Source organism: Corvus brachyrhynchos, unplaced genomic scaffold, assembly GCF_000691975.1.
Source record: "Corvus brachyrhynchos isolate BGI_N302 unplaced genomic scaffold, ASM69197v1 scaffold32, whole genome shotgun sequence".
NCBI classification, from domain to species: Eukaryota; Metazoa; Chordata; class Aves; order Passeriformes; family Corvidae; genus Corvus; species Corvus brachyrhynchos.
In genome coordinates this window covers 13,900,542-13,914,603 of record NW_008237919.1, presented here as the reverse complement: position 1 = coordinate 13,914,603, position 14,062 = coordinate 13,900,542, and the positions used below count along the sequence as shown (strand labels likewise).

The following is a 14,062-nucleotide window of genomic DNA, read 5'->3' as shown; positions in this document are numbered from 1 at the left end:
GAGGTGTGGGGTTTGTCACAGAAGAAAAACATGGGATTTTGATAACTGTTTTAATATAAAGCCTTGTAGTTATGCTTCTTCAGTGTCAAGTTGGAAGTATAAATTCAAGGCTAATGTAAGGAACTTTTTCCATTTTCTTGCAAAAAAATTCTGACTGGTGATTTTTCATCAGATTTGCTTTCATGTAGCTGGTATTTAACAATTACCTAGCTACAGAAATGAACAAATAAAAAAAGGCTTTATTTAGTACTCTTCTCTGTGCCTGCATGTATGCAGGTAGGGGAGAATGAGAAAATAAAAGGACAAAAGTTGGCACACTGTATTTACAATTCATCAGGTGATTGGATCAGGTGTGGCATTTTCCAAATACAGTGGACTGTTCTTGCCTCTTAGTGGGTATTAAATTAGTGTATATTGTAGTAGCTAGTGTTTTCAACTGATGAGACAGATTGGTATGTATATGTTATTTGGAAATCCAATTTACTTGTACTTTTTAATGCTAAACACATAGGTAAGTTTATTTCAAAGGCTAGCTCATGTAAATTGTTAATGAATTTAAATTATTTGCATAATGCTGTTTTTTTTCTTTAAGGTTTTGACAAAGGGAAGGATGAAGCATCACAAAGTAAAGAGGATGTGGCATATTCTATGTCAAAAAGCAAGGTAAGGAAAACAACTTCTTAACCAGGCTTAAAAATGTTGGTGTATAAAGGAGTAAGCATTTTTAATTAAAGGCAAATGTATTTAACTTTTGTTGTAGATAATCTTGAAGATTACTCTTCAGATTCAGCAATAGATAAAGATTAAAGGGAATTTCTTAATATAGTTCCCAGGATGACATCACATGCAAATGTGTGGTTCAAAGTAGTGAAAATTAAATATGGAGTCTTCTTGCTGTTGTCTTGGAGTGGGATGTTCCCTTGCCATAGATTTTAAATTACCTTGCCATAGAGTTTGAAGGCTCTAATTTACCCAGCTGTATGGTTTTGTGTTTTCTGCTAGGATGTCCACTGTCTTTTTACAGAGGCAGATGTGGTAGCAAACACTTAAACAGATTGTCAGGGTGCAGCTGGTGTGGGTTGCTCTGGAAGGTGAGGACCAGATCTTGAGCACAGCTAGCTCCCAGGGGAAAGGGGGGAATTCCTGATTTTTTGCTGCTTTTGTGCACAGCTGTTCCCACAGCGCTCTGCCCTGGGCACAGGCAGCCACACCCCTTGGAGATACAGTTTGCACTCAAGGTCTTGACACAAATTTTTCTGTGATATTTGCCATAGCAGAGCTGTAAAGAGAAACATTAGAAAGATATTGAAGGAAAACGAAGAGACGTAAAGATTATAGTAGCATTTCCCAGCTTACATGGTGTCATTGAAATTGCAGCGGGATAAGCAGTTTCGTTTCTGCAGCTGATGCTGCAGTTTTGTGGTGTGTAGCTAAGCGTTTCAAACTGCTGATGTCCTACACGTGACTTGGAATCACGAAACTTTGTATCTTTTTGCTTTAGTGCATCCTAGAGCCTCACTTGTCAGGGATATCAAGGAAGTGTACTTCACCATCCAGCTTTCTTCTGATCAAAATGTTGGTCCAGAAACCTCAAAATCAGTTTGACTTTGAAATCAAGTTAATATGATCTCTTCTGACTTGAATTTATTCCAGACTCTCAAGAATCATTTATCTTTGACTATCCAATTCCTTTTTCCTTTCCCTTATATTTATTTTTCTTGGTTCTTGTCTTTCCAGGATCTTAAGTCTTTGTGTTCTTTGCTATTACTTTTTTTGTGTCTTTCTTTTGAAAATGAGACCAAGATTCCTAATTCTGCTAATACATGCTTTTTTTCACCCATTTTTTTAAATTGCTGCATGTGGGCTCTGATTATACTAGTGGAAGTGAAATAGCAGCCCTTCTTCCTAAGAGAGAATGGAAAAGCAGTGATGGGACTTGCCTGGAATCTGGTACTGAATGTACTTTGCTGAGAGTTACAGCAGGTTCTCTTAAAGTGTTTTATTCTAAATTTTTTATCCCATTTGCTATGTGTAGATGTAACAGTGAGAAGGTTACTGGCTTAAAAATATGCACTGACCTGTCTCAAAACACTGAATAGGTGAATCTAGACCTTTACTCAGTGTCATATTACTGAGATTTAAAACTGAGACAATGAGAAAAGGAGTTTTTGTAGCCTGTGAAACTTCCTGGTTTGGGGCTTTTAAATGCGTGACCTTTAGATTGCCTTAGCTTTCTGTTAGTGAGCAACTAGAATATTTTTTAATGTTTTGCTTAAGTTGCTCCATTATAGCTTGCATAATGAATTCATTACCTCTTCTTATGTGACAGTGATAAGCATTTCTCCCCTCTTCTGTTGTTACATTTAAGGTACTGTATTTCCTTTAAATTCTAGAGAGAGGAATTTAATTTCAAGTTGTATGCTTATCTTAAGGCTAAATTTTGAGTGTCAATAACATACCTTTATTGCAAAATAAAGAGGTTTCCTTCAGTTTTCCAAGACAGATACAGAAGTTAAAGAAAATTTACTTATCATTAAACCTGTTTTGAGCTAAAATTACTTTTTGTCAGTTATTGCACATATCTTTTTTACAGTAGCTAAGTAGACTCCTGTAAAGTCTTAGTTCTGAATAAAAGATGTAAAATAGAATCCAGGTTAAATTGTTCAGTACAGCTTGTGAATCTTTGTGTTTTGTTTCCTTTGTTTGAGCAGCTTGTGAGTTAAGAGAGTGCTCAAGTGCACCATTTTTACTATTGCAGTAAGTTTTCCTCAAAGCTTGCGTTTTTTTGACTGTCATTTTACAGTATTCCAAAATACAAATTCAGTGAATAGACTTTGCACTGTAGTTTGAGATTTGAAATGTGGAACATTTTGAGGGTTAGTTTTAATAAAATGTCTTTGAATTTGAATTGAATACACAGTTTAGAATGTCACGCTGATTTTTTTTTTTTGACAATGCAGAAAGTTTGCATCCACCAGGCTTATGTTTCAGTGTACAAAGAAATACAACTCTTTGTAATTTATCTGAAGTTTGTATAGAGTGCATACCTTCTCAATGTTCTCTGACTTCCAATAGGAATGATATGAAAACTCTGTGATAAACTCCTCTTTTTCCTTTTTTTTTCCCCCCCTAAAGAGTGCTGTTCCTAAAGTGACTGTTTGATGTCTTGAGTTCCCTTTGAACTAGTAGGCAGCAAACCCTAGGAATAAACTTTGAACCTTACAAGACATGGGGGAGAGGTGGGGGGGGAAGATCATGTGGTGCTGAGGGAGCTCGTTGTCCTGCATGAACAGGACTTGGGTGTCACGAAAAACCTGGGTCTCGGTCCTGCCTGACACCACCGTGAGCTTCTTGAAGATGACTTGCAAAGTAATCAGAGCGTGGAATTAGGGAGCAAGGAGCAGAACGAGTGCCATTAGTGGGCATTTCTACTCTGATGTTTTATAGAGCACTGAATTCTAGACTGAAGAGGCTGTATTTTCCTTCATGAGTCACAGGGTAAGTGCCTCTGTAGCAGTCCGTTTGGAGAAGCTGTCAAGTTGTGCATGAAGACAGCTGATTCTGTATTCTGATTCATACATCCTGGGAATGACTCCTGTGTTAAAACACCTGTATCCTCCTAAAACATTCTCTCTCTGCTAAAATAATGCCTAGCTATTCAAGCATTCTCTGTCTAGTAACAGTCTACATGAGCTAAATACTTACTGTGTATAGGTCAACTGCTTCCAAAGGAATCTCAGACTTCTTTCCCATAAAACCCTTATGAAAAGAGGAATAGGTGGTGAACACCTCATGTTACAAGTTGTAGTTTGTTGGTTTGGGTTTTTTTAATGGGGAAGCAGTAGAGAAGTGAGAGGGAATGGGAACCTTAGAAACATAATTGCACTTCAAACACTTTCAAAAGTGCAAGCATCAGTAATATATTCTTGTATCTGTCATTGTCATTTATTTATTTATTATGTGTGTTGTGAATTTCAGTCTGAATCCAAGCTTTTCAATGGCTCTGAGAAGGACATCTCTCAATCTTCAAGCAAACTTACAAAAAAAGAATCTCTCAAGGTGAATTAATTTCCTAGTAACTCCTCGTGGACAATAGATGCATTTATGTAGTTTTATCTTATTCTCTAATGAGAAGACAAAAATGCCAAATGGAATATTTAAGTATTGTGAGAAGCTGTGCTGTTGAGTCTCTCCAAATTTTACTGTATTTTTACTTGAATAATGGCATTCTATAATGCAGTCTTTAAGATGGCACAATGTTGTAGAATAACGCAGATTATAGGTTAATTCAAGTTGGCAAGGATGTCAGGACACCTACATGCAATGAAATGACAAATGGAATTATCAATATTACAGTTTGACTGCATTTCTACTGTGTTGTAGCAAGACCAACTTCCCCCTGTGTTGTAGCAAGACCAACCTCCACTGCTTGGCAGATACCATTTCAGGAGAAACGTAGAATTATTTGGCTTTAAATGAGGGAGATATGTTGCTGCAGATTTCTCCTGGGGAGGGAACATAACTGGTGGGTAAGGACCACAGATTGGATAATGTACCTATAAATTGGAACCTAGTCCAGTTTTGGTTTTGTACTTTACACCAGGAAAGGAAGAGAGGAGGGGGCTGGTTTGGTTGGTTTTTTCTCCCCTTTGATTCTAACAGGAGGTTCAAAGTCCTCAGTTTTAAAAATTACAGAAGAATCTGAAATTGGCTACGTCGTAGCTGCTCTTGAAATAATTGTTTGCACTTTGAAGTCAAATAGTCTGTTTTAAAGTTACTTTTCTATATCTGTATTGTGAATTGAATTTAGCAGGTTTTTCCTCAGCTTATATTGGTCAGTGCCTTTTTGTGCTGATAACTGGCTTATGGCCATGACACTGTAAATATTTTTATTATTATTTACAGGTTCAAAAGAAAAACTACAGAGAAGAAAAGAAGAGAGCCACAAAAGAATTACTTAGCACGATCACGGACCCCTCAGTTATTGTTATGGCTGACTGGTTGAAGGTCAGAATCCAAGTGTGAAACCTGAGTTGAAGATGGAGCAGTTAGTTGCTTGCTGCTTTCTGGCCAGAATAGAAAAGGCTCAATCTTTTACTTGCTGTTAATGTTTTTCTACAGGCACAGCAGCCGCTAATTGCATCCCAAGGTCTCTGTGCTCAAATCCTAGGGGACTAATAGAGGAACCTAGCTCCCACTTACTGCAGTCACCCTAGTCACATGCATCCTGTGTGTATTGCCATCACTTTGGGATGAGTTGGCTTTGCAATTCTCATTTTGTCCTTCTCATTTTATGCTTTGAAGTGCAACTCTGTTACATACATAACAATAGCAAAAATTATTCAGTCGGATATTTGAATGCAGATTTCTCAGTGTATTTCTCGTAATTTTCCTTTCCTCTCTTAAGAACTAGCTGGTACTGCTATCTCAAAAATAGCAGTCCATGTTATCAACAGTAGTGCAGTTTATACATTTCTACATGTTCCTTACATTTGTAAATATATTCTTTGGCTAGGAATAGCATAGTAGTACTGTACAAATAGTGCAAGAAAGAAGATCTTTAACCTGTTTTTACTGTTTGCTCCAAACAAATAACTTGCCAGGAAAAAGTTTCTCCAGTTTTTGCAAAAATCGATGTAAACAGGCCAAAACACTGCTCAGAGGTCAAGTTGTCATTCAGTTCTACAGACACAGAAGCAATTAAAATTCAGAGTTGAGAGAATTGATGCAAGCAGTCTGATGAGATGTGGAAATTCCGGGAATTCTTTTAATTCACAAACAGGTTGAAGCTAACAGCTGTTGTAAAAGGTTTTATCTAAGAACTTCGAATATATGAGTTATTTTGTTAATATCTTGTTTTTATTATCAGATGTCTGACCTGTGTTCAGAGGAGCTTTATTTCCAAAGATTATCATGTCCTTGTGCTAGTGATAAAATATATTTCAAATAGGAAAATTCATTAAGTTTTCAGATGAGTTGTCATACTTCCCATATCTGGATGTGTGCATACCCATTTGTAGAATTGAGTACTCATCAAGACAGAAGAGCAAGCAGACCTTTATATTCTTTAATAAACCTGGGTAAACTTTTTAAAGCTTTTAAATAAAAGCTAATAAATTTCAATTTTGGTTTTGTTAAGGAGGATGGTTTTGGTATTGACTTCACTGAGATACAAGTGTAATTATTTATCTTCTAGATTCGTGGTACCTTGAAAAGCTGGACCAAACTGTGGTGTGTACTGAAACCAGGAGTGTTGCTTCTTTACAAAACTCCCAAAAATGACCAGTGGGTAGGAACAGTGCTGCTGAACGTTTGTGAACTCATCGAGAGGCCTTCTAAAAAAGATGGCTTTTGTTTCAAACTTTTTCATCCTTTGGAGCAGACTATATGGGCTACAAAGGTTAGTGGTAGCATGCATGGTTCTTAAGGGATGACTAGCATTAATCAGCTATGAATAAAGACAACCTTAATGAAAAGCTGAACAATGTTCTCTGTTTGAGCTTCAATGGTTTGTTTATTCTGAATATAAGCCCTCAACATCTAGTCTTGTTTATCAGAAAAGGTATTTGATTTATGCTGCTCTGTGTACTTAAAGAGCTTCAGAAGTGTTGTGTGCAAAGGGTTGCTGTTAAAAAGGTTAATGCCATCACACATCACATAAATGAAAGGAATGAGAGTTTAAGATTGTATTTTACACCAGTCAAATATGAGAAATTAAGGGGAGATTTGCCAAAATGAGAGAGTTTTGTTAGAAACATTTCTTGGTGTCCAATTCTATATTCATGTAATAAAATGTCACTTTAGTTCAATTTGCTTTAAGAGTCAAAATGCAGATTGCTTGCTTGTGCAATACTAGCTTATATTGCAGCTTGTTATCATGTTAGGAGGATAAATATATTCATTTAGTTCTGATGTCTGTTTGCCTTGTCATACATGGCATAATATTGTGAGCAGCTCTTACCTGTGTTGAGAAGCACAGTGTGTTCTACAGGGCAAAAGTTTATTTCAATATCTTGTAAGGATCTTTAATGCTTGCTCTTACTCATTGTTTATAACCTGATAAACTATTGTAGTTCTTGTTTTGTGTTTGCATGTGGAGAGGGGATGTGGAAGCACAGCACAAGTGAACATATTTTCCTTCTGAAATAACTTCTTGCTTTAGATGAAATTACTGTACAATATTAGGGCCCTTGTTATAATTAATTATACCCTCTGCAATATTCATCTTACAATCTCACAATCAGTAGCTATCTTATCTTCTAAATCTTAAATTGATATAGATGTACTGACACATCTGTAGAATATGCTGTATTAAATTTGTCATCCTTTTCCTAGGGAAGTCAGGCAGTATAATTCCTGATGCTTGGAGTCATCCTGAATTGTGATCATTTATCAGTGTTAATCTAAATTTACCAAACTTAGATCAAATCACTTGTAGTTTCTTTTGAATAATTTATTATTGCTTAGGCAGACTTTTCAGTAATTAGTGGTGATCTCACATTTGCAGAACACAAACTTCATATCCTTTTCCAAATCTATAGTGTTTGGTGTTAATGTGCTTTATTTATGATATGTATACATGCATTGCAAAGCGGTGGCCTGTCTGCAGAAGATCACAAATCAGTCTTATATTTCTTTATTGCTTGGCAATGAGAAATGGATTTGTTTGTTTTTTTAACTAGATATTTAGAATTTAGAGGACATGCCCTACCAGATTTTTACTTTTTTAAGGTAGGTCAAATTTTAAACCTGAACGAGTTGATATTGTCCATTCTAAATGTGCTGAGAGCTGGAGTGACGTTTGTTCATTTTGGTATGGCTATTTGCAGTTGAGAATTACTGGATTCCTTTAAATGAAAGGCCTTTAAGTTTGAAGCCCTGTTCTGCCTTGTTTACCTAGTCAATCATAATATCCTAGTTACAGATTTATTGTCGTGAGGCAAACTTGTGTAAGTGTAATAGCAATTGACCGATCTAGAGTGGATTTAGTAGAAAGAGCCTCAAGTCCAAGGCAAAATGAGCCTTGTTTGCAGTCCGTGCAGAAAGATAGCATTGCAAAAAACATGTGTAGAGGTATAAGTACTGCCGGAGATTTTCTCGCTTGAACACACTTGCCATGGTGTGTCCTTCTGGCAGACTGCAAATTCTCTTCTTCAGTAGTTTGTGGCCAGTCACTTCACATGCTCCCTTAAGCCTGTTGCTGTGGTCTTTGATGTTCCTCCTGCACTCTGAGGTAGCTGATGCACTGTACCTTGTTTTGTCTTCCTTGTGTGCCTGGTCCTGATGCCATTTCAGTTTTCTGAAATTAATAACTGGAAAAGTTAATGCAAATAACTTTTTCTGAGTCAATTTACTCAGGGGTGACTGCTTATCAGTTTCCATTGTTGTCTTTGAAAGAATGTTCATGACATTTGAGTTTTATTGGCATGAATATTCTGTAAGAAGTAAACTTCAAATTTTTTTTAATCTAATGGAATTTTTGACTTGACCATTGGGTTGGAGTAGTTGTAGCATCATTCCATCAGGAATAGAGACAATCCAAATAAAGTCACCCAGCAAACAGAAACTAATTTGCCTCTTGTACAGATCACTAACTACTGGAAGTTGGTTTTGAAACCATAATTAGTGATACCAAAGAAAAGTATCCAGTGCTGCTGTAACAGTAACCAATTAGAGGAAATCAAGATCCATGAGCAGTTATATAAAATAAGTCAACTTACTTAAATCTTTGCTAAAAATTACTCACTTGGTTTTAGTCAATATATTGTTAAAACAGGAAGTGTAACTTTCGTGCAGAAAAAAAAGCAAAACCAGACACCAAAACCATCCTGCACCTCTAAATTGTAGTTGTTTGGTACAGAATAAGTAGCATACCCTGAAGTGGCCACAGTATAAACCCAGAGGGCAGATCTCATGAGCAGAAGTCTGCTGTTAGTCTGTGTCCTGTGACCCAAGTGTTTTCAAGGACTTCCGATGGTTGAGGCCTTTGCACAGTGCTGGTGCGCCCATGGTGCTGTGGTCCCCTCCGGCAGCGCCCCAGCACCTCTCCCACCCCTGCCTGGTGTGGTGCCATGGTGCTTTCCCCTCCTCTGCTGAGACTGGGCTTCTTCCCTGCCTTCCCGCCCTTGGGGTGAGGAGTGATCGTGCTCTGGGGTTGTCCATCTTGGTTCTTGGTACCCCTAACTCCTAATCCCAGTGTTGCTGCTTCACCAAAGGCTTTTTGTAGGCACAGCTTTCCTCTCTCTCAGGGGGAGGCGGAGGTTTGGAATCTTGTTTCTAACACGCAGTTGCCGTTACTCTATACTGACTCCTTGGGAGTTTCTGAACATCATTTACACCAGCTCTAGCTTGTCTGTATTGGTATTTAAGTGCCACCAAGACTACTCCTTTACCTGCTTCTCACCCTCAGAAACGTTCTGGCTGTTTCATTTGCTTGCTTCTAAAATTATCTGCCTTTACCTGCTTTTGCTCAAAACTTCTGCTGGCTTTCCAATTCCCTCTTCTAAGCCTTATACTGGCTTTCCATTAGGCTTCTCTGGGGGAAATCAGTAAAGATCGAAGTATGTTAACACATCAGTTAGGCAGGCTTAACCCAGCTTTCAGCGATAGCTTCACGTATGTTTAATACAGCCCTCTTTGCCTATCAATTGTCTTTAAGTTACCACAGGTAAACTTTTTTGGAAGGGAATTCAAAATGGTTATTTAAGATTTTATTCCAAAATGAAGGTTGACAGAAATGGAAAGGTCTTTTGGATTTTTTTTTTTAATGTGAAGCGCAAAAGACTTCATAGTGAAAATAAAAGTTTGGCCAAGTCTGATCTACACACCAAAAACCAAAGCAACCAAAAAATTTCCTCTCTCTCAGGGGGAGGCGGAGGTTTGGAATCTTGTTTCTAACACGCAGTTGCCGTTACTCTATACTGACTCCTTGGGAGTTTCTGAACATCATTTACACCAGCTCTAGCTTGTCTGTATTGGTATTTAAGTGCCACCAAGACTACTCCTTTACCTGCTTCTCACCCTCAGAAACGTTCTGGCTGTTTCATTTGCTTGCTTCTAAAATTATCTGCCTTTACCTGCTTTTGCTCAAAACTTCTGCTGGCTTTCCAATTCCCTCTTCTAAGCCTTATACTGGCTTTCCATTAGGCTTCTCTGGGGGAAATCAGTAAAGATCAAAGTATGTTAACACATCAGTTAGGCAGGCTTAACCCAGCTTTCAGCGATAGCTTCACGTATGTTTAATACAGCCCTCTTTGCCTATCAATTGTCTTTAAGTTACCACAGGTAAACTTTTTTGGAAGGGAATTCAAAATGGTTATTTAAGATTTTATTCCAAAATGAAGGTTGACAGAAATGGAAAGGTCTTTTTGGATTTTTTTTTTTAATGTGAAGCGCAAAAAGACTTCATAGTGAAAATAAAAGTTTGGCCAAGTCTGATCTACACACCAAAAACCAAAGCAACCAAAAAAAAAAAAAAAAAACATATGTTGAAAGACACCCCAAAAACAAAAAAAAACAAAAAAAAAAAAAAAAAAAAAAACAAAAACAAAAAACCAAACAAAAACCAGCAAAAAAAACCCATTTAAACCAAAAACAAAACAAAACCACCAACTAAACTAAACTTTTTTTTTAATCCCAAAGACCATTCTTTTTAAAAGTAGGCTTGAATTGGGTCCAATACTTAGAATGAAGTCTTTGAAGAAGAAATCCAGTGAAAGAGGGCTGTCCATCTTTCCATTCATGTCTTCATTAGATGTTGCTGAGTGACAGTAAATAGCCCTGCAGTGTGTCAGCTTCTTACTACATTGAATGATAAACTGTAAAAATGAATTAAAATATCTGATGCTGTTTCTTGTTTTGTGTATTTCAAGGGTCCTAAAGGTGAAGCAGTTGGTGCTATAACTCTGCCATTGCCCAGCAGTTACTTGATCATCCGAGCCGCTTCAGAATCAGATGGTAAATAGATATTTCATTGATTTTCAGCAGTGACAACAGTTAGTTATGAGAAAGAGATGGTTTCAATTGTCTTATCATGTCTGTTACAGCACTTTGATTGCAGTTTAGTTGTTATTAAGGTTCTCCTTTAATTTAGAGCATTCAATTATGTTGGTACTTTTACATGGTTACTAAAGGATAATATTGACCTGAAGAAAATGTTACTGAACTCCTTGTAGTTGCCTTTTGTTGACTAGGTAGAGGAGGGGGAAAGGGTTATCTGTGATTTAGCTGTATTAATATGTGTCTAAATATCAAGCTAGTGCCATTGTAAAGTACTAATACGGGTGTATTCTTATTAAAGCATTTCTGTGTTAAGTGCAGCAGTTGCACAGAGTTCTAGTAGTAAAGATTCCTTCAAAATGTAGTTTTGTAACACCCTTCACTGGGAAGGTGGTGATCAGTGCAACTACCTTCTAAAGTTAAAATGTGAAAAAAAATTTAAGACTGTTGTGTAGCCTTTCTAGCAGGTGCTTTTCATCTACTGATAAATTAAGCATACCCCTGCAGACTTTAAAAATAGGACTCTTTGCCTTTTATATTGAGAAATGGATTAGATAGATGGAAAAGAAGAAGTGGAAAGAATATACAAATTTGTTTAGTTACTTTTTGCCAAAGAAAATTAGGATATCTGCTTTTTAGCTTTTGAAATGTTATTTATATGCTATCATTATAGCTCTTTTTCCACATTGTTATCATATTGCTTGGGCAAATTTTGCCAAATGATGCAGTTACTTAGTCTTCAGAATTAGAGGAGGGCTGCAGGCAACTTTGGAGGCATTCCACAGTCAGGGCCTGGGTGGAACCAGAGTTGCATTAAGGAAGAAATGCTGGAATATGCTCTAACAAAACCATGATTTACCTTGCTTGTCCTGCCCTGAAGCATCCCTTGTACCAAAGCTGGGTATTTGTGCGTTGTTTTTACATCCCCACCAGATTGTAAAGTCCAGTGCATGTAACATGGAACCACTCTGAAGTGTGTCTTCAAAGGCAATGTGAGCAGGCCCAAAGGACTAATTTTCCCAGTTAGGAAACAGAAGTGGTATAATTCTGTTAAATCCTGTATTTTTAGTCTAATACTAAATTTGTCTTTAGGCAGGTGTTGGATGGATGCTTTGGAGCTGGCACTGAAATGTTCAAGTCTGCTTAAACGTACAATGATTAGGGAAGGTAAAGAACACGATTTGAACTCCTCAGCAGACAGTACTCATGTCTCTTTCTATGGCCTGCTTCGTGCTAACAACCTGCACAGTGGAGAAAACTTACCGTAAGTGAATTAATTGCTAAACCTGATAGCTTTTTGGCAGAACCTTGTAGTGATAATTTCGCCACAGGGAGGCTAAGGCTGCAGTTTATTTTGCTCCCAAGTTCTCTTTATATGCCTTATTTGCACTGTGTTTTATACTCTGCACATAAAATGAAAAAGTCTTTCATTAAGGGAAGTGGATCCAGAGGAAAGTTTGTCCCAAGGAAGTTGGAGTATCACATCAGTAAGTTTAAGTACTCAGTTAAACTGTTCAAAATAGAAAAAATTAAAATTTTAAGTTGATGTCTCTTGTTAGCTTCAGCGGAAAATCAGAAGCTTCGTACACATGACAAAAGTCAGTAGATGTAAATTTACATTGCTGTACTTTAGTTAAAGAAATGAATAATCCTTTATTTAAATGGTTTCAGCATGAATCATCAGATGGATGAATAATAATTCAGTCACCTTATGATTAAATGCATAAAAGTTAAAATTGTCTGATATCACCTGGTGTCTAATGTGTGAGTGCCCTTGAGTTGCTCCCTGCTTATTTCAATAAATACTTTCAGCCAGGTTTTTGTGAGCATAAGCTTTTGTGGAAATAAATTATTGAGTGTAGTGAATGAATGGTTGCAGTGGGTTGATTGTGGCTGATGCCAGGCACCCACTAAAGCCTCTCTCTCACTACCCTGTGCAGCTGGATAGGGAGAGAAAATTTAACAAAGGGTTCATGAGTTGAGATAAGGACCAGGAGAGGTCACTCACTAAATACCATCATGGGCAAAACAGGCTTGAGTGAGAGATATTGATTGGATTTATTGCTAACAAAATCAGAACAGAATAATGAGAAGTGAAATATGACCTTAAAAAACACCTCTGCCCCACCCCTCCTTCCTTCCCAGCTCTGCCTCCTTCCTCAGAGGCACAGGGAGACAGGGAATGGGGGTTTCCAGCTGCTACTCAGGGAGAGGAATCCACCATAGGGGTCGCTCCCGCAGGAGATAGCTCCCTGAACCCCAACATGAGTCCATTGCACGGGCAACAGTTCTCCACGAACTGCTGCCACATGGGTCACTCTTGCACAGGGGGTGGCTCTTGAGGCACAGCCTGCTGCAGTGTGGGTCTCCCACAGGGTCACAAGTCCTACAAGGACACTGCTTCAGCGTGGGCTCCTCTCCCAAAAGTCTGCAGGCCCCTGCCAGGAGCCTGCTTCACCACAGGCCTCCCATGGTCTCACAGCCTCCTCTCAGGCATCCACCTCAGTAATCTTCCACCAGTTCAATATACTTTCAGGTGAAGATTTAGCTGTCCATTTGTCTTTTCTGGCTGGGCAGGAATTTTGTACTGCTGTTAAGAGTGTGCTGTCCCAGGGAGAGACCTGGACTGGGAGAAATGCAATTCTTTTTATGCAATGCATAGATGGTCTGAGAAAAGCACAAAAAAGGCAAATTCTTGCCCCCTGCAACAACTCAAGGCCCTATCCAGATGACCAAGTTTGGTTCAGCTGCAGTTTTGCTCCTTCTTTTATCTCATAGAAACAATATGACTGCTGTGTACAATTCAGCTGGAGATCTGTACTCTGGAATAGCTGTTTTATATCAACTGCTGTCCCAGATTACAATCACAGCAATTAGCTACAGCTGTTAAGTCTAATTAAGACTAATGTGTTAATTAAGTAGATCTTTTGATATGGCATATTCTGAGAGTATTCAGTGTGCTTAACTGTCTAAGGAACAAAACTGGCAGGTCTAGCTTTAATTGGGTTGACAGAAAAGGGAGAAGAAAGGTGAAAGCAATTTTAGCTTCAGCTGAGAGAGAGCT

The 14,062-nt window shown here is 38.0% G+C and overlaps 1 protein-coding gene across 8 annotated transcripts in view; it reads left to right on the top strand.

The window, feature by feature from the left end:
- Positions 1–14,062, top strand: part of OSBPL8 (oxysterol binding protein like 8) — a 72,464-nt gene that overhangs the window by 42,647 nt on the left and 15,755 nt on the right. For all 8 annotated transcript variants that reach the window (XM_017733265.1, XM_017733264.1, XM_017733270.1 and 5 more), the window contains 6 exons: positions 593–663; positions 3,979–4,059; positions 4,906–5,007; positions 6,197–6,400; positions 10,872–10,956; positions 12,091–12,262. In XM_017733265.1, the coding sequence (XP_017588754.1) occupies positions 593–663; positions 3,979–4,059; positions 4,906–5,007; positions 6,197–6,400; positions 10,872–10,956; positions 12,091–12,262 (715 nt within the window). The remainder of the gene's footprint in view (positions 1–592; positions 664–3,978; positions 4,060–4,905; positions 5,008–6,196; positions 6,401–10,871; positions 10,957–12,090; positions 12,263–14,062) is intronic.